The sequence below is a fragment of the Phocoena sinus genome, chromosome 13, assembly GCF_008692025.1.
Source record: "Phocoena sinus isolate mPhoSin1 chromosome 13, mPhoSin1.pri, whole genome shotgun sequence".
NCBI lineage: Eukaryota > Metazoa > Chordata > Mammalia > Artiodactyla > Phocoenidae > Phocoena > Phocoena sinus.
The window spans coordinates 10,997,970-11,015,909 of NC_045775.1; the positions used below are offsets into that span (position 1 = coordinate 10,997,970).

At 43.5% G+C, this 17,940-nt stretch overlaps 1 protein-coding gene across 2 annotated transcripts in view; it reads right to left on the reverse strand.

The window, feature by feature from the left end:
- Positions 1 to 228: 228 nt before the first annotated feature.
- The window catches only part of NBAS (NBAS subunit of NRZ tethering complex), a 365,227-nt gene continuing 347,515 nt past the window's right edge, over positions 229 to 17,940 (reverse strand). For both annotated transcript variants that reach the window (XM_032652473.1, XM_032652472.1), the window contains one exon: positions 229 to 626. In XM_032652473.1, the coding sequence (XP_032508364.1) occupies positions 351 to 626 (276 nt within the window). In that variant the 3' untranslated portion in view covers positions 229 to 350. The remainder of the gene's footprint in view (positions 627 to 17,940) is intronic.

Genomic DNA, 17,940 nt, shown 5'->3' on the forward strand with positions numbered 1-17,940 from the left:
TCCAGCCACTGGCCATTCCACACGCTCTCCCCTTCCACCACCACCACAGCCAACGGCCTGAACTGAAGTTTTAGACACTGTATTAACTGTATTCTATCAGAAGAGACGGTCTAAAAAATAAATAATAAATAAACAAGAAGAGTCCAGTCTCTCTTAGTAGGAAAGTATGTTAACCAGTCGCTATAAGAAAGAAAACAAAGTAAAAAAAAAAAAAAAGTGGCAGCTTGCTCATCATTTATATACAGCTTTATTTGCAATTCGCTGAAACCACTGAGAACAACTGACAGGTACACATGTTGCCTCTGGAAACAGCTGAGCCTGGTGACGGCGGTGGCCATGGGCGGGCGTGCTCACACCCAGTGCTGCGCCGCACCCAGGGCCGTGCTGAAGGTCCTCAGGGCCCGATGGGTGCCCCGCGCGGCCAGGAGGAGTGACCCGGCTTCGGCCTCGTGGCCAGCTGCCCGCAGGTGTCTGGCCAGATCCTCTGCATCCCAGCGCCCTTGCTGGGGGCTGGCCAAGAGATGCTCGACAAGACGTGGGTAGAAGGGAGTGGAGACGCACTTCACCAAGAGCTTGGCGTCCAGGAGCAGGGAGAGAAGTTCTCGGTCGCAGTTTGAATCATTCACCTGCAAGAGGTAAGACAGGCAGGCGTGAGGGGCGGGCGTTGCTGACTCCCCACCGGCAGACATAGACACATCCCCGCTGCTGTGCTGGGCGCTGCCCTTCTGCCTTTGTCATCAGAAACCCCTTTACCCTGGCTAACAGCACCTGTTCCGAGAAGCACACACAGGGCATGAGCGTCTCTGGCGTCACACACACGGGATGGCAGACCCGGTCTCCTTTTCACGTAAGACATGGCCATGTACCAAGACGCCCTGGGATCACAGTGGCAGCTCCCACATCGAGTGTCAGAAGCTGTGCTAAGTGCCGGACGTGTGCTCCTTCACTGAGTCCTCTTGGTCTACCATGTGAAGCCAGCACTTTAACCTCCTGACTTCACAGATTAGGAAACTCATGGCTAAGAATTTCGCTTAACATCGCGGTCGGTAAACTGTGGAGCCAGAATCTGAATTCAGGTCAGCATGACTTCAAAGCTCGAGCTTGTTAACAACCACATTTACCATTTCATTTGTGCTTCACCATGGTCCATATTCTTTAACCTCAAACCTCTCCTTTATGTAGATCCCTGTGAAAAAAATTCTTTTCGGAACAAGAAAACCCTTTTTCTACTCCATCGAGAAAGTACAACCATCAACCCCACTGTTGTAAATAGGGTAACCGACAGGAGGTGTTTAAAAGCTGTTCTTGCTTAAGCCTCTAGAAAGCTCAGCACCAAACTCACCTTTTTTAAAACAAGTTTTCTGTGCTCTTTCAGTTGCATATTTTCTGTACTTCCTCCCTGGTCTTATCTTCTTGGCCTATGCATGGTTTTCCATGGCTTTGACACTTAGCTTATATTTTTTTGTTTTACTATTGTCCATATTTTCATAAGGAATCAAGTCAACACGAATCACAGACCAAAATTCAGAGCTTCTCATTTACATTGGGGTGTCATAAAACAGCTTCACGACAGCTTCTTCTTCGTGTCACTGTGCACTTTTTAATAGTTTGGGGTGTAGTAACCACAAATAATGTGGCATTTCAAAGCCAATTATCTCATGTTTGGACCAACTCTATTACGTAACTGTACATGGCGTGAGTGTTCTGTGACAAGGAGGAAAGGCTACTGGAGACAAGGTCAAGGGTGTCGACTGGCTGCAAGGATTAAAACAAAAGAAGTTCTGAGAATAAAAGTTACTGCCCACTACCAGCCGGCGCCTATCTTTCCTACCAAGCAGTGATCCTTCAAAACCCCACAAAGATGTCAGCTCCAGTGCCATCTTCTTGGTGACACTTCCCCTAGATCTCCTGGCCAAGCTGAACCCCTCACCCCACACTCCAGGACGCCGTACACACGCCTCTCTGGGCTGTATTATGGTGCTTGGTCCGGCTGCCTTCCTACCACCCTGGGAGCTTCTTGAGGGCACGGGGGGTTGCAGCCCTTTTCATTTCAGCACGCAGTTTAATTCGCACTCGTTAAATGGCTGAATGAGCCTACCTCACTGAAACCTGTCACATTTTTGTAAAGTGCATACGTACGCGATTGAACAAGATTCTAGACTCAGAACTGAAGAGTCCTGCAAACTCTGGGCATCTTTTCTTCAGCCTCTCATTCCATCAACCGATACATTCCACTCATCCACCTCTGACTCGGGAAGACACTGACGTTGAATTCAATTGCCCACTTTTTGTTTGTTTTCGTTTCTAGAGGTGGTGACAAAAGCAACTGGTACAAGACCAGTTTTTCTGCTGCTGAAAGTGGCAGAAGAGCTTTCCATCCTCCCCGCTGGGGCGGCTGCTTACGAAGGTTCTGCACGTCTTCTTTCTCTCCTTTCTCTTTTGCTCCAGCGTGGGAACCAGGACCTGAACTCCATCACGGTGCCTGCCACTTCCTGAGAGGCCCTCACGTGCCACTGAGGCACCTTCTCTGTAAGCCTTAAAACATCCCTTTAAGACTGTTCTGATCTCATTTGACAGACGCATAAACCGAGGCTCAGTGAGCTCGGAGCCATGTGTCGAGCATCGTAAGGCTGCTGCCGCCCAGGAGCCCTCAGCTCTGACTAGTGCGTGCGTTTACCGTTTGTCCCCCCGCCCCCACCGACCCAGACTACGAGCTCCTGCAGAGCAGGGACGGTGTGTCCTCTGTTCACCCTGCAGCCCCAGGCCCAGAAGAGCGTGGGCCTCATGGGAGGAGCCCAGCAAGATCTGTGGAATGAACACGTGAAGAATGAGGAACTCCAAAGCTCGCGTCCTTTCACGGTACACCGCAGCCTCGACACACGCTCGTGTGAGCGCGGGCGCACACACAAGTGCACGAGTGGCGGCTGAGTTACTGTGCGTGTTGTTAGTTTGGTTCACTGTTAAAAATAAAGAATCCTTCCACCTGACCCTCCAGGAGAGAACAGAGTGTGTGCCAGGATGCTACAGGCAAATGTTTGATAAAATACGTGGATAAAAGTCTCAGCATTCAAACACCGCAGTGTGGTACTTTCTTTGCTGCCCTGAATAAGCCTTCAAGGCTAGGACACCTTTATTATTCTTTCTGTTGACTCATGACCCCTCCCTCTGCGGGCCTGAAAGGCTCCCAGAAAGGGAATGATGGATTTTTCCAGCTCGAGGAAGCGACAGGGGTTCTGTGAATGCTGCCCCTCTGATCCCCTCTTCTGTTTGCTTCTCTCCAGCGCAATGACATCCTGAAAATTGGTTTCCCACTGGATGTGCCTTCCGGATAACTGCCCGTGTCCTAAGGCAGGGTGGGTGTCCACCCTCCAAAAGCTCTCCATCTACCATCCCGGCTGAGGAAGCCTAAGGCTATAGTCACGGAAGTGAACTCCGATATCTCCCCTGTGGTCCTGGCCCGCTCAGAGGTTCCCTAGAGAGAGGTGGAGGCAGAGACCGTGGACCTCCACTGAGCCTGGGCCGTGGCCAGGGGAGGGCGTGGGGGAAATTCTGCTTTAGTTCCTCATAAGCAAATGCTGGGAAAATGCAGGGCTGACTCTGTTTCCTTTCTCTGGCCTTCTATCTGATTCCGGCTCTTTGCAAGATGTACAGGATGGCCAGAGTATACTTTATAATTGTCATGTGCAAGGAAAACACTGCATATTTATTCTGTACATATTTGCGACAAAACAGAGAATGAAAGAATACAGAAAGTAAGAGAAGGCCTTTCTAAGGACCCAGTGCAACAACTGCGTTTTAACGAAGAGGAGCCTGAGAGTCAGAGAAGGAGAGGATTGCCCAGCATTGCCCGCGGTCACAGGCAGCCAGAACCGCTCCTCCGCACACGCCAAGCCGCCTGCCTCAGGGGCACGAAGGCCAGCCTGGGTCTTCCTCAGCGCAGCAGAGCTCCTGGCGTCATCGCGACGTCGTGGAGCTGCTACGTTACTTTGTCAAGCCTCAGCTTGTCTTCGTTTTTCTTGTTTTTGACTAAAATCCTAACTTAAGCCACTAATCATCTAGTACTACCTACCACAGAAGCCTACAACTGTCTTACCAGTTAGAATTACTCATTCTAACCCACTTGATTTTTCTTTGTGAAATAAAAAGAAAAAAATGGAAATAGTTTTAAAAAAGAAAGAAGTCTTCTGTATCAGGATCACAAGAAAATTAGTTTATCCTCCTTTTCTCTCTAGTAATTATCTATATGCAAATATATTTCCACAATCAATCCTGTGACACTTGTACGTACCTTTCTCATATGTTGAGAATTCTAAAAAACGATTTTCACACAGTTTTCATTCCTAAAAAGGTTAATGGGGCTTCCCTGGTGGCGCAGTGGTTGAGAGTCCACCTGCCGATGGAGGGGACACGGGTTCGTGCCCCGGTCCGGGAAGATCCCACATGCCGCGGAGCGGCTGGGCCCGTGAGCCATGGCCGCTGAGCCTGCGCGTCCGGAGCCTGTGCTCCGCAACGGGAGAGGCCACAACAGTGAGAGGCCCGTGTACCGAAAAAAAAAAAAAAAAAAAATTTAATGGCTGCAAAGTAGTCTATTGAACAAGTTTTTTAACTTCCCCTGCTATAAATAGCTGTTTATAATCATTTGATATTACTGAAACACTACAAGTGAATGGTTTTTACATATATCCTTTCTTCATTTGAATTATCTCCTTAAAATAAATTATTAGGAGAGGTATAACTGGGGTCTTATGGGATGTCATGTATCCCCCCAAATTCATATATTGAAGTCTTACCCCCCAATACATGAAAATGTGACTGTATTTGGAGACAGGGCCTTTAAACAGGTCAATAAGGTTTAATGAGTCATCTGGGTGAATCCTAATCCAGTTTCATTGGTGTCTTTATGAGAAGAGAAGATGACACACACATAAACCCAAAGGCAACCACATGTGGACACAGGGGGAAAGCAACCATCTACAAGTCACGGAGAGAGGCCTCAGAAGAAATCAATCCCCCTGACACCTTGATCTTGGCCTCTGGGCCTCCAGGATTGCAAGAAAACAAATTTCTAGTGTGTGAGTTGCCCAGTCTGTGGTACTTTGTTATGGCAGCCTGAGCAGACCAATACATGGGGCAAAGCATCGGAAACCATTTTCGGCTGAGGATGTGAGAGCAGTACAGTCACACAGTGACGTGGACTGTCCAGCTCACAGGGGTGCTATCAGGGGAGGAGTGTGTCAGTTCCACTGCAAACTTCTCAGCTTTGGATGTTATTGTTTTGAAAAGAAACTCATTTTGCTAATTTAGGAGATATGCATAGGTACCTCAAAGATGATTTTATTTTAATTTGTTTATTTGCAAGAGTGAATTTTTTCCATATATTTCCTGTCATTTTTATTTTTTCTTGTGGGAAGGATCAAATCCTTTGCTCATTAACTGGAGTTTCAACATCATTTTCCACATGTGAAGGAGTTCTTTGTATAACTTAAACATTAAATTTGATTTTGGTTATTGATATAATGGACATTCTAATCTGTTGTTGGCAATTCTGTTTTGGTTATTTGTTGTCTTGTAGAAGCTTTACATTTTTATATCATAGGAAAGGATCTGTTCCTTTGTGATCCTTTTCCTATTGCTTTAAAGCTTGGAAGCTATACTGGCTTGAAGGATCTGATATGTATGCGTGTATGTGTATGTTTGTGTGGGTGTGTGTATATATACATATACATATATATAATTTTCTGATTTTAAAAATATCTTAACTATTTAATTGGTCGGGAATCACTTTGGTGTATGGTCTGGGGAAAATCAACATCCCTGACGACAGCTGGATTGGCGCTTTTTTTTTTTTTAACATCTTTATTGGCGTATAATTGCTTTACAATGGTGTGTTAGTTTCTGCTTTATAACAAAGTGAATCAGGTATACATATACATATGTTCCCATATCTCTTCCCTCTTGCGTCTCCCTCCCTCCCACCCTCCCTATCCCACACCTCTAGGTGGTCACAAAGCACCGAGCTGATCTCCCTGTGCTATGCGGCTGCTTCCAACTAGCTATCTATTTTACGTTTGGTAGTGTATACATATCCATGCCACTCTCTCGCTTTGTCACAGCTTACCCTTCCCCCTCCCCATATCTTCAAGTCCGTTCTCTAGTAGGTCTGTGTCTTTATTCCTGTCTTACCCCTAGGTTCTTCATGACATTTTTTTTTCTTAAATTCCATACATATGTGTTAGCATACGGTATTTGTCTTTCTCTTTCTGACTTACTTCACTCTGTATGACAGACTCTAGGTCTACCCACCTCATTACAAATAGCTCAATTTCGTTTCTTTTTATGGCTGAGTAACATTCCATTGTATATATGTGCCACATCGTCTTTATCCATTCATCCAATGATGGACACTTAGGTTGTTTCTATCTCCTGGCTATTGTAAATAGAGCTGTAAATAGAGCTATTGTAAATAGAACATTTTGGTACATGACTCTTTTTGAACTATGGTTTTCTCAGGGTATATGCCCAGTAGTGGGATTGCTGGGTCATATGGTAGCTCTATTTGTAGTTTTTTAAGGAACCTCCATACTGTTTTCCATAGTGGCTGTACCAACTCACATTCCCACCAGCAGTGCAAGAGTGTTCCCTTTTCTCCACACCCTCTCCAGCATTTACTGTTTCTAGATTTTTTGATGATGGCCATTCTGACTGGTGTGAGATGACTATCTCATGGTAGTTTTGATGTGCATTTCCCTAATGATTAATGATGTTGAGCATTCTTTCATGTGTTTGTTGGCAGTCTGTATATCTTCTTTGGAGAAATGTCTATTTAGGTCTTCTGCCCATTTTTAGATTGGGTTGTTTGTTTTTTTTCTTATTGAGCTGCATGAGCTGCTTGTAAATTTTGGAGATTAATCCTTTGTCAGTTGCTTCATTTGCAAATATTTTCTCCCATTCTGAGGGCTGTCTTTTGGTCTTGTTTATGGTTTCCTTTGATGTGCAAAAGCTCTGCAGTTTCACTAGGTCCCATTTGTTTATTTTTGTTTTTATTTCCATTTCTCTAGGAGGTGGGTCAAAAAGGATCTTGCTGTGATTTATGTCATAGAGTGTTCTACCTATGTTTTCCTCCAAGAGTTTGATAGTTTCTGGCCTTACATTTAGGCCTTTAATGCATTTTGAGCTTATTTTTGTGTATGGTGTTAGGGAGTGATCTAATCTCATACTTTTACATGTACCTGTCCAGTCTTCCCAGCACCACTTATTGAAGAGGCTGTCCTTTCTCCACTGTATATTCCTGCCTCCTTTATCAAAGATAAGGTGACCATATGTGTGTGGGGTTATCTCTGGGCTTTCTATCCTGTTCCATTGATCTATATTTCTGCTTTTGAGCCAGTACCATACTGTCTTGATTACTGTAGCTTTGTAGTATAGTCTGAAGTCAGGGAGCCTGATTCCTCCAGCTCCATTTTTCGTTCTCAAGATTGCTTTGGCTATTCAGGGTCTTTGGTGTTTCCATACAAATTGCGAAATTTTTTGTTCTAGCTCTGTGAAAAATGCCAGTGGTAGTTTGATAGGGATTGCATTGAATCTGTAGATTGCTTTGGGTAGTAGAGTCATTTTCACAATGTTGATTCTTCCAATCCAAGAACATGGTATATCTCTCCATCTGTTTGTATTACCTTTAATTTCTTTCATCAGCATCTTATAATTTTCTGCATACAGGTCTTTTGTCTCCTTAGGTAGGTTTATTACTAGATATTTCATTCTTTTTGTTGCAATGGTAAAGGGAGTGTTTCCTTGATTTCACTTTCAGATTTTTCATCATTAGTGTATAGAAATGCCAGAGATTTCTGTGCACTAATTTTGTATCCTGCTACTTTACCAAATTCATTGATTACTTCTAGTAGTTTTCTGGTAGCATCTTTAGTATTCTCTATGTATAGTATCATGTCATCTGCAAACAGTGACAGCTTTACTTCTTCTTTTCTGATTTGGATTCCTTTTATTTCCTTTTCTTCTCTGATTGCTGTGGCTAAAACTTCCAAAGCTATGTTGAATAAGAGTGGTGAGAGTGGGCAACCTTCTCTTGTTCCTGATCTTACTGGAAATGCTTTCAGTTTTTCACCATTGAGAATGATATTGGCTGTGGGTTTGTCATATATGACCTTTATTATGTTGAGGAAAGTTCCCTCTATGCCTACTTTCTGCAGGGTTTTTATCATAAATGGGTGTTGAATTTTGTCGAAAGCTTTCTCTGCATCTATTGAGATGATCATATGGTTTTTCTCCTTCAATTTGTTAATATGGTGTATCACGTTGATTGACTTGTGTATATTGAAGAATCCTTGCATTCCTGAAATAAACCCCACTTGATCATGGTGTATGATCCTTTTAATGTACTGCTGGATTCTGTTTGCTAGTATTTTGTTGAGGATTTTTGCATCTATGTTCATCAGTGATATTGGCCTGTAGTTTTCTTTCTTTGTGACATCCTTGTCTGGTTTTGGTATCAGGGTGATGGTGGCCTCGTAGAGTGAGTTTGGGAGTGTTCCTCCCTCTGCTATATTTTGGAAGAGTTTAAGAAGGATAGGTTTTAGCTCTTCTCTAAATGTTTGATAGAATTCGCCTGTGAAGCCATCTGGTCCTGGGCTTTTGTTTGTTGGAAGATTTTTAATCACAGTTTCAATTTCAGTGCTTGTGATTGGTCTGTTCATATTTTCTATTTCTTCCTGATTCAGTCTTGGCAGGTTGTGCATTTCTAAGAATGTGTCCATTTCTTCCAGGTTGTCCATTTTATTGGCATAGAGTTGCTTGTAGTAATCTCGCACAATCTTTTGTATTTCTGCAGTGTCTGTTGTTACTTCTACTTTTTCATTTCTAATTCTATGATTTGAGTCTTCTCCCTTTTTTTTCTTGATGAGTCTGGCTAATGGTGTATCAATTTTGTTTATCTTCTCAGAGAACCAGCTTTTAGTTTTACTGATCTTTGCTATCATTTCCTTCATTTCTTTTTCATTTATTTCTGATCTGATCTTTATGATTTCTTTCCTTCTGCTAACTTTGGGGGTTTTTTGTTCTTCTTTCTCTAATTGCTTTTGGTGAAAGGTTAGGTTGTTTATTCAAGATGTTTCCTGTTTCTTAAGGTAGGATTGTATTGCTATAAACTTCCCTCTTAGAACTGCTTTTGCTGCATGCCACAGGTTTTGGGTCGTCGTGTCTCCATTGTCATTTGTTTCTAGGTATTTTTTGATTTCCTCTTTGATTTCTTCAATGATCACTTCGTTATTAAGTATTGCTTCGCCTCCATGTGTTTGTATTTTTTACAGATCTTTTCCTGTAATTGATATCTAGTCTCATAGTGTTGTGGCCGGAAAAGATACTTGATACAATTTCAATTTTCTTAAATTTACCAAGGCTTGATTTGTGACCCAAGATGTGATCTATCCTGGAGAACGTTCCATGAGCACTTGAGAAAAATGTGTATTCTGTTGTTTTTGGATGCAATGTCCTATAAATATCAATTAAGTCCATCTTGTTTAATGTATCATTTAAAGCTTGTGTTTCCTTATTTATTTTCATTTTGGATGATCTGTCCATTGGTGAAAGTGGGGTGTTAAAGTTCCCTACTATGAATGCGTTACTGTCGATTTCCCCTTTTATGGCTGTTAGTATTTGCCTTATGTACTGAGGTGCTCCTATGTTAGGTGCATAGATATTTACAATTGTTATATCTTCTTATTGGATCAATCCCTTGATCATTATGTAGTGTCCTTCTTTGTCTCTTGTAATAGTCTTTATTTTAAAGTCTATTTTGTCTGATATGAGAATTGCTACTCCAGCTTTCTTTTGGTTTCCATTTGCGTGGAATATGTTTTTCCATCCCCTCACTTTCAGTCTGTATGTGTCTCTAGGTCTGAAGTGGACCTCTTGTAGACAGCATATATATGGGTCTTGTTTTTGTATCCATTCAGCCGGTCTGTGTCTTCTGGTGGGAGCATCTAATCCATTTACATTTAAGGTAATTATCTATTTGTATGTTCCTTTTCCCATTTTCTTAATTGTGTTGGGTCTGTTATTGTAGGTCTTTTCCTTCTCCTGTGTTTCTTGCCTAGAAAAGATCCTTTAGCATTTGTTGTAAAGCTGGTTTGATGGTGCTGAACTCTCTCAGCTTTTGCTTGTCTGTAAAGGTTTTAATTTCTCCATCAAATCTGAATGAGATCCTTGCTGGGTAGAGTAATCTTGGTTGTAGGTTTTTCTCCTTCATCACTTTAAATATGTCATGCCAGTCCCTTCTGGCTTGCAGAGTTTCTGCTGAAAGATCAGCTGTTAACCTTATGGGCATTCCCTTGTGTATTATTTGTTGTTTTTCCCTTGCTGCTTTTAATATGTTTTCTTTGTATTTAATTTTTGACAGTTTGATTAATATGTGTCTTGGCGTGTTTCTCCTTGGATTTATCCTGTATGGAACTCTCTGTGCTTCCTGGACTTGATTAACTATTTCCTTTCCCATATTAGGGAAGTTTTCAACTATAATCTCTTCAAATATTTTCTCAGTCCCTTTCTTTTTCTCTTCTTCTTCTGGGACCCCTATAATTCGAATGTTGGTGTGTTTAATGTTGTCCCAGAGGTCTCTGTGACTGTCCTCAGTTCTTTTCATTCTTTTTTCTTTATTCTGCTCTGTGGTAGTTATTTCCACTATTTTATGTTCCAGGTCACTTATCCGTTCTTCTGTCTCAGTAATTCTGCTATTGATCCCATCTAGAGAATTTTTAATTTCATTTATTGTGTTGTTCATCGTTGCTTATTTCATCTTTAGTTCTTCTAGGTCCTTGTTAAATGTTTCTTGCATTTGCTCTCTTCTATTTCCAAGATTTTGGATTGTCTTTACTATCATTACTCTGAATTCTTTTTCAGGTAGACTGCCTATCTCCTCTTCATTTGTTAGGTCTGGTGGGTTTTTATCTTGCTCCTTCATCTGCTGTGTGTTTTTCTGTCTTCTCATTTTGCTTATCTTACTGTGTTTGGGGTCTCCTTTTTGCAGGCTGCAGGTTCGTAGTTCCTGTTGTTTTTGGTGTCTGTCCCCAGTGGCTAAGGTTGGTTCAGTGGGTTGTGTAGGCTTCCTGGTGGAGGGGACTAGTGCCTATGTTCTGGTGAATGAGGCTGGATCTTGTCTTTCTGGTGGGCAGATCCACCTCTGGTGGTGTGTTTTGGGGTGTCTGTGGAGTTATTATGATTTTAGGCAGCCTCTCTGCTAATGGGTGGGGTTGTGTTCCTGTCTTGCTAGTTGTTTGGCATAGGGTGTCCAGCACTGTAGCTTGCTGGTCGTTGAGTGAAGCTTGGTCTTGGTGTTGGGATGGAGATCTCTTGGAGATTTTCACCGTTTGATATTACGTGGAGCTGGGAGGCCTCTTGTGGACCAGTGTCCTGAAGTTGGCTCTCCCACCTCAGAGGCACAGCACTGACTCCTGTCTGCAGCACCAAGAGCCTTTCATCCACACGGCAGGCAAGTGGCTAGGAAAGCGGAGGGTGCCGGCAGGGACTGCTTTCACGGGAGTGGAGCTTCGGCAGGTAACTGCCCCGAGCTCTGGGGCACACTCTCGCGGACTCCGTCTGCCGTGGGCCGCGCAGTGGTCAGGAGCGCGATGCCGGAGTTGGAGCGGCGCTGAGCCCGGTGCTCGCCCTCACCCGTCTGCCCGACTGGATTGTGTCACTGTCTGGGCTCCCGGCCGCTCCTGGATCGGTGCTTTAAGGGCTTGAGGAAGAAAATATATTTGGTCACTTTTGGAGTCAGTTGGATGTTTGAAATAAATATGTCAGAAGTCCAGGAGGATTAGCTGGTTTAATTCCTCTGATCAAATAATTCTGAATTGGAGTGCGATGTTGTCATCTTGTGAAGAGAAAGCAGACAGGCTTTTGGGTGAGAGACCAGTTTCCAATCCTGGCTTTTTAGCTACACAGATGTATGACCTTGTTAAGGATAATCTCTCCAGGCCCCAGTTTCCACATGTGAAATACAGACAACAGACAGAGGTTGAGATAATCTATGTTTTTAACTGCCTAGCACAATGCCTGGTGTAGAGTTCAAGTTCAGTAAATGGCTGGAGTTATTACAGTCAAACAAATCGGGAATAAAGCACAGAAGAAGAAAGAGGCCTTACATATATCATACAATGAGTAAAAGGCTTGCCTTCTCTGTCAGTGATTTTTTTTTTTTTTGGTCGGTGATTAATTTTTGAGAATAAATGAAACTTTGCAGATCTTGGAGAAAAAAACTTATTAAAGCACGAAGCACTACTGTCTTCCAAGCCAGTAAAATGTTAACTGCTTAATTCCTGTTTCAACAATAGGTAATGAACCTTCTCTGAATTAAATCTTTGATTTTATGGATCTGTACGAAGCTAAGAGTAATTAGAGTAAGGAGAGAAGCTGAAATCCCAGTAGCCCAATGCATGCAGGACCTCATTTCAATTACTTTAAAGAAGTCTATTTAATATTATTGCACTGTTTACTTTAGGGAAGGATATTTGTCTCACTGCTACATATCCTATTACTAATAAAAGTTATTAAATATATCAACTACAAGTGCAGAAAAATAAAAGGACAACAGAAGTGTATACTTGGAATAAGAAAAATGCCTGCTGGTAACTTTTTGTTTTCTCTATCTATTTGCATGACATTCAGACTCCATTTCTCGGCACACCATCAGCTCCACTCCTGGCACGGGATTTAGTAGCATACACACCTCTTCTAAAGCCAAAATTAGGACAATGCTCTGACTGAGGATCTAACAATGGGAGAGAATCTTTGAAGATTCAAGCTTGGTCACCTCTACGACCCATTCTGGGGCCCTGAGTTTGGCTAGTTCCAAACTTTGTACTTGCCCCCTTTCTACTTTGCTTAATTCCTTGTGTTATTATTTCATATGTCAATCTCCTGATGAGATAATTCCTCTACACAGAGGGATGTGTATTTTATTTCGTCTTTACAAATGTCTTACCCATTCCTCACTCCGGCACACAGTACCAGCCTATGCACAATGGTGCTTTATATGTCTGTTCACACTAAGTAAGGCAGCCACCCATCAGAGCTGTCTAGAAATCTAATAGGTTAGCCCATAGGGAGTGAGCTGCCTGTCGCTAGAGGCAACCAGCTGAGACGATTGGGAGATATTCTGTTGCAGAGCTTCCTTCACGGAGAAGACCAACTACCAGCTGAGGATGAAGGAAGATGGGTGAAAGCAACAGGTCTAGGTATGTACAAGTTAAAATGGTATTTAGAAATAAGTAGATATGCCCAAAATTCTGAGAAAAAGAGCCTGGTACTAAAAGAGACAAAAGAACAGTGATTGTAAAAATAGGTCAGTTTCGTAGAGAATGGACTTGAGGACACGGGGAGGGGGAAGGGTAAGCTGGGACGAAGTGAGAGTGGCATGGACATATATACACTACCAAATGTAAAATAGCTAGCGGGAAGCAGCCGCAGAGCACAGGGAGATCAGCTCGGTGCTTTGTGACCACCTAGAGGGGTGGCATAGGGAGGGTGGGAGGGAGATGCAAGAGGGAGGGGATACGGGGATATTTGTGTACATATAGCTGATTCACTTTGTTATACAGCAGAAACTAACACACCATTGTAAAGCAGTTATACTCCAATAAAGATGTTAAAAAAAATAGATCAGTGTAATGGCAATTGGTATCTGTAAGAGATACAGGAAAACACTCACTTGATCCTTCTTTGCATGACTGGATCGCTTCAGCCTAACCTGGTTTGGATACGCTTAGAAGAAAACCAGCTGACATAAGGTCCAAAACAAAAGAAGGGCTTTGCAGACACCAAACAGGGTTGTTAGGAGCCCAGCCCAAGGTCCCTGTTATCACAGCACGCCGAGGCTGTGGGGGACATGTGCGAGCCTGACTTCAACGCGAGAAGGCAGTATTACGGGAGCGCTACAGCGGGGGACAGATGCTCACCAGGGAGGTCCTTGTTGGAAATATGGATTGAGTTAAAGGGGGAACAAAGAAAGGAAGGTTTCCCGGTTTTATATACATGTTGGCCCTTGAACAACGTGGGTCTGAACTGTGCTGGGCCACTTACACGTGGATTTTTTTTCAGTAGGAAATACTACAGCACTGCACAGTCCCTCGTTGGTTGAATCCACGGGTGTGGAGGAACCTCAGATGTGGATTCAGAGGCACCTCGGATACAGAGGGCCAAGCCTAACTTACACGTGGCTTAACCCCTGTGCTGTTCAAGGGTCGACTGTAAACATGTTAATCCAAGCATGCTTTTCTGAGAATCTTTAAAGCTCTCCCTCCAACCTAGACACTGGTCACTGCGAGTAATGTTGGTAGGTTCCAGTACCTTCATGGCAAAATTAAAGGAGATAAGAATTTAATAAGAATTTATTAAAACCATGAAGGACTGTGTTGTGGAAACAATTGCACCAGGCAGAACTGAGATCCACATGTTCAAGATAAAGGCTGCAGGCTTCATTCTAGAGGTGCTCTCTTACGAGGGCTTTCAGAGCACAGCACAGAGCACCCAGGGAGTGGTCAGCTCCCCACCCCTAGCCGGGCTGGACCAGGGCCCAGTGACTTAGTGGATTTGGAAAAGGAAGCCCTGTACCGGGCAAGCTGTCAAGCTAGCTCTGTGCTGCTCTTTTCAGTGCTGATATTATATGGTTCAAGATGCTTTCAGCAAGTTCACTACCCCGTGGAGACAACCCTTTTCCAGTATCAGAGAGCCCACTAAGTTAGGTCAAAAGAAGCGGTGTGGTCAAGTACAGGCTCTGAACACTGGATCCGGGGTTTCAATTTCAGGTCAGGCTACTTACTAGCCGTATGACCTCTGAGGCTCAGTGTTTTCATCTGCGAAACTAGAATGGTATCTTTCCAGAGGATTATTAAAAAGGGACGGTCAGGATGTTCCTATTATAACACCTGGCACAGTTGGTACTGGAAGACAGTTATTACTAGCATCAGGGAGAAACACTTAATTAGGTGCCAAAGGTCTTAAACCCTTCCATGAATGATTCTTTTAATAGGCACATTGTCCAGGACAGTCCCTGCGATGTGGCGTCCGGGCAGAGGCACTGAGCATAACTAAAAAGGACGATGTAGTGAAGAGCAGAAGCCACCACACGTCCGGAATTATGAACCGGGAAATGTTTCAGTCTGTGAAGCTATTGTAAATACACATCTGCTTACTTTGATGGAATGAGTCAAGAGACTTCCACCTGGTAGAAAGTATCCAGGGATGAGATTCAAACTCACCAGCAATGAATATACTTCTTGGAGAGAAGAAGGTTTTGAAGGTGAGCTCTAAATCTCACCAAGGCTGATGGAGAGGGTGATCTGGCAGTCAGGACCACACCAGAGTTTTAATTATTCACCAGTGACATAATCTCTAAGAAGGCCTTTCTATTTCTGGCCTAGGAAAGAAGCTGTTGGCCATTTGTAAGGACATGCCAAACACCAGAGGCTTGTAATTTCAGAAAAGTTTAGAGAAAGAAGTGAGCACCGCTATTGGCAGAGAAGCTGGTATAATCTCTGGCATCAGCATTAAGTACCATCCTTTTAAATGTAAACACCTATAAAGCTGTCAGTATCTTATAACAAATAGCAGAATTATACAAGCTATCAGCAAGCAAGTGGAGGCGTTTTCTGCCTGGATCCACGCACTGTGCAGGAACAATTGCCCATCAGAGGAGTTCCTCTGACAGATGCTTTTTGCTTTTGTTGTTTTTTTCAATGTCAACAGGAATTACCGTCAACAACCAAAAGGGCAGAAACAAGTTACTGATGAACTCAGCCCTCCGCCCCCACAGTAATGGACAGAGTGAATAGCAAAATAAACACAAAAAAAGAAAGCCAACATTTCATATTTTTCACTGTAATACCAAGTATGATTTAAAATAGCTTGACAGGAGCCCTGCAAAAAGGCCCAATGAAACTCTTCCCTTAGAAAAGTATAACATGACTTTTTAATGGTGCTGGGAGAGCAAGGATAAATTACAGTAATTTCTTTTCATTTATATCGCACTCTTGAAACGACAAAATTACAGAGATGGAGAACAGATTAGCAGCTGCCACTGGCTGCTGGGTGGGTGGGGGAGGGAGGGGCTGGCTGCGGCTATAAGGGGTGGCCTGGGGGTCCTTGTGATGGAGCTGCTCTGGGTCCTCACTGCAGTCACATGAATCTCCAAGGGACAATACTGCGTAGAACTTTATGCACAGACACACACACACAGACACACACACACACACACACGAGGGCACATAAAACTGTGAAATCCAAATCAGGTCCGGAGATTGTATCACCGTCAACGTCTTGGTGATAATTATACTATAGTCATGCGAGATGTTACCACTTGGGGAAACTGGGTGAAGGGTACACAAAATCTTGCTGTTATTTTCTACAACCGAATGCGAACTTAAAACTATCTCAAAATAAAAAGTTAAAAAATGTTTAAAAACTGGAAAACTCTGCAACACTTTATTTCCCTGGAGGATGCAAAAGCTTCCATGAACACACCTGAAGGTCACAGATGGGCCAGCCTAATGTGAGTCCTCAACTTAGTGCAGAGAAGTTACAGGTCAGTGTCGTCACTGAATTCCTAAAAGTACGGGTCTCTGTGGTAGGTAAGTGACTCGCCTCAGCGGTTTACACGTCTGGCTTTGATTTTCGCGCCTGAAGGCCAGAGGTTTTGGGTGCTCTCATCACAGCCCTAGCACACTGCTGCACGTCAAACGCGCAGATCAAAGTGTTACATGGAGGGAAACCAGTGCCGTTTAAAAATGACTTGGGTGATGCAACATTCCCACTTGATTTCTTATTTTGATGGTGTGTGCACGTGTGCGTGTGCACATGCGTGTATGCAGGCGTGTGTGTCAGGCAGCAGGGCTGGTTCACGGTTAGGGAGCCCCCCTTCTAGTTGCAGTTCTGATGCATTTGAGATAAAGAATCTTTAAAATGAAAACTGAGACGCTCGCCTATGGGATTCAGGAGTGTGTCAGGAATGCCCTACCCAGGACGAATGGGGAACGGCAACGTTTAATACATCACTGTTTTATGCTCAAAGAGGCCCATGGCAAGTTTTAGTGGGAAGACCTGAGCAGAGATATGAATACGTTAAACGGTGGTGAGGGAAAAAAGACACTGAAAGTATGCAGCCTGATTTTCTCCAGTTTTCCCTTCTTCCCGATGTCTTGGATTTGCAATTAAAAATCAGCTAAGAAAAAAAAAATCTCACTGCAGTTCTTAGTTTCTTGTAAATTCCCAACATTATGCAACTTTTATTTCAGCACAGAGAGACAGGGAGGTTACCACTGGACAAGTCCCCTCAATTCCCTACTTCAGTCTAGTTTCTAGAAAGGCCCTTGTCATGCTCAACTATCAGTGATAACGAAGCATTTTTTTTTTTTTTTCCTGTACGCGGGCCTCTCACCATTGTGGCCTCTCCCGTTGCGGAGCACAGGCTCCAGACGCGCAGGCTCAGAGGCCATGGCTCACAGGCCCAGCCGCTCCGCGGCATGTGGGATCTTCCCGGACCGGGGCACGAACCCATGTCCCCTGCATCGGCAGGCGGACTCTCAACCACTGCGCCACCAGGGAAGCCCCACGAAGGGTATTTTTATCAACACAAAATCTTTAGAGAAACTTTACATTATTTTGAAAATATATCTAAATGAATAAAGGCACTAGGTTTTTCTCATTTTGTTCATTATTACTGTTTCCAAATGCAATTATGTTCTGCTTTCTGCATCCTTTGTCATTAACAAAATTGTACATCCATGACATCTGTTCATCAGTCTCTTCACTGCACCACTGCTCTAGGATCCTTCTGCCCTCTCCGGTCCCTAAAAGACATCCTCTTGTATTTTTGTTAAAGCACACACATACACACTTCAAATGAAAGAATGATCGCCCTGCAGAAGGGTTTCAGTA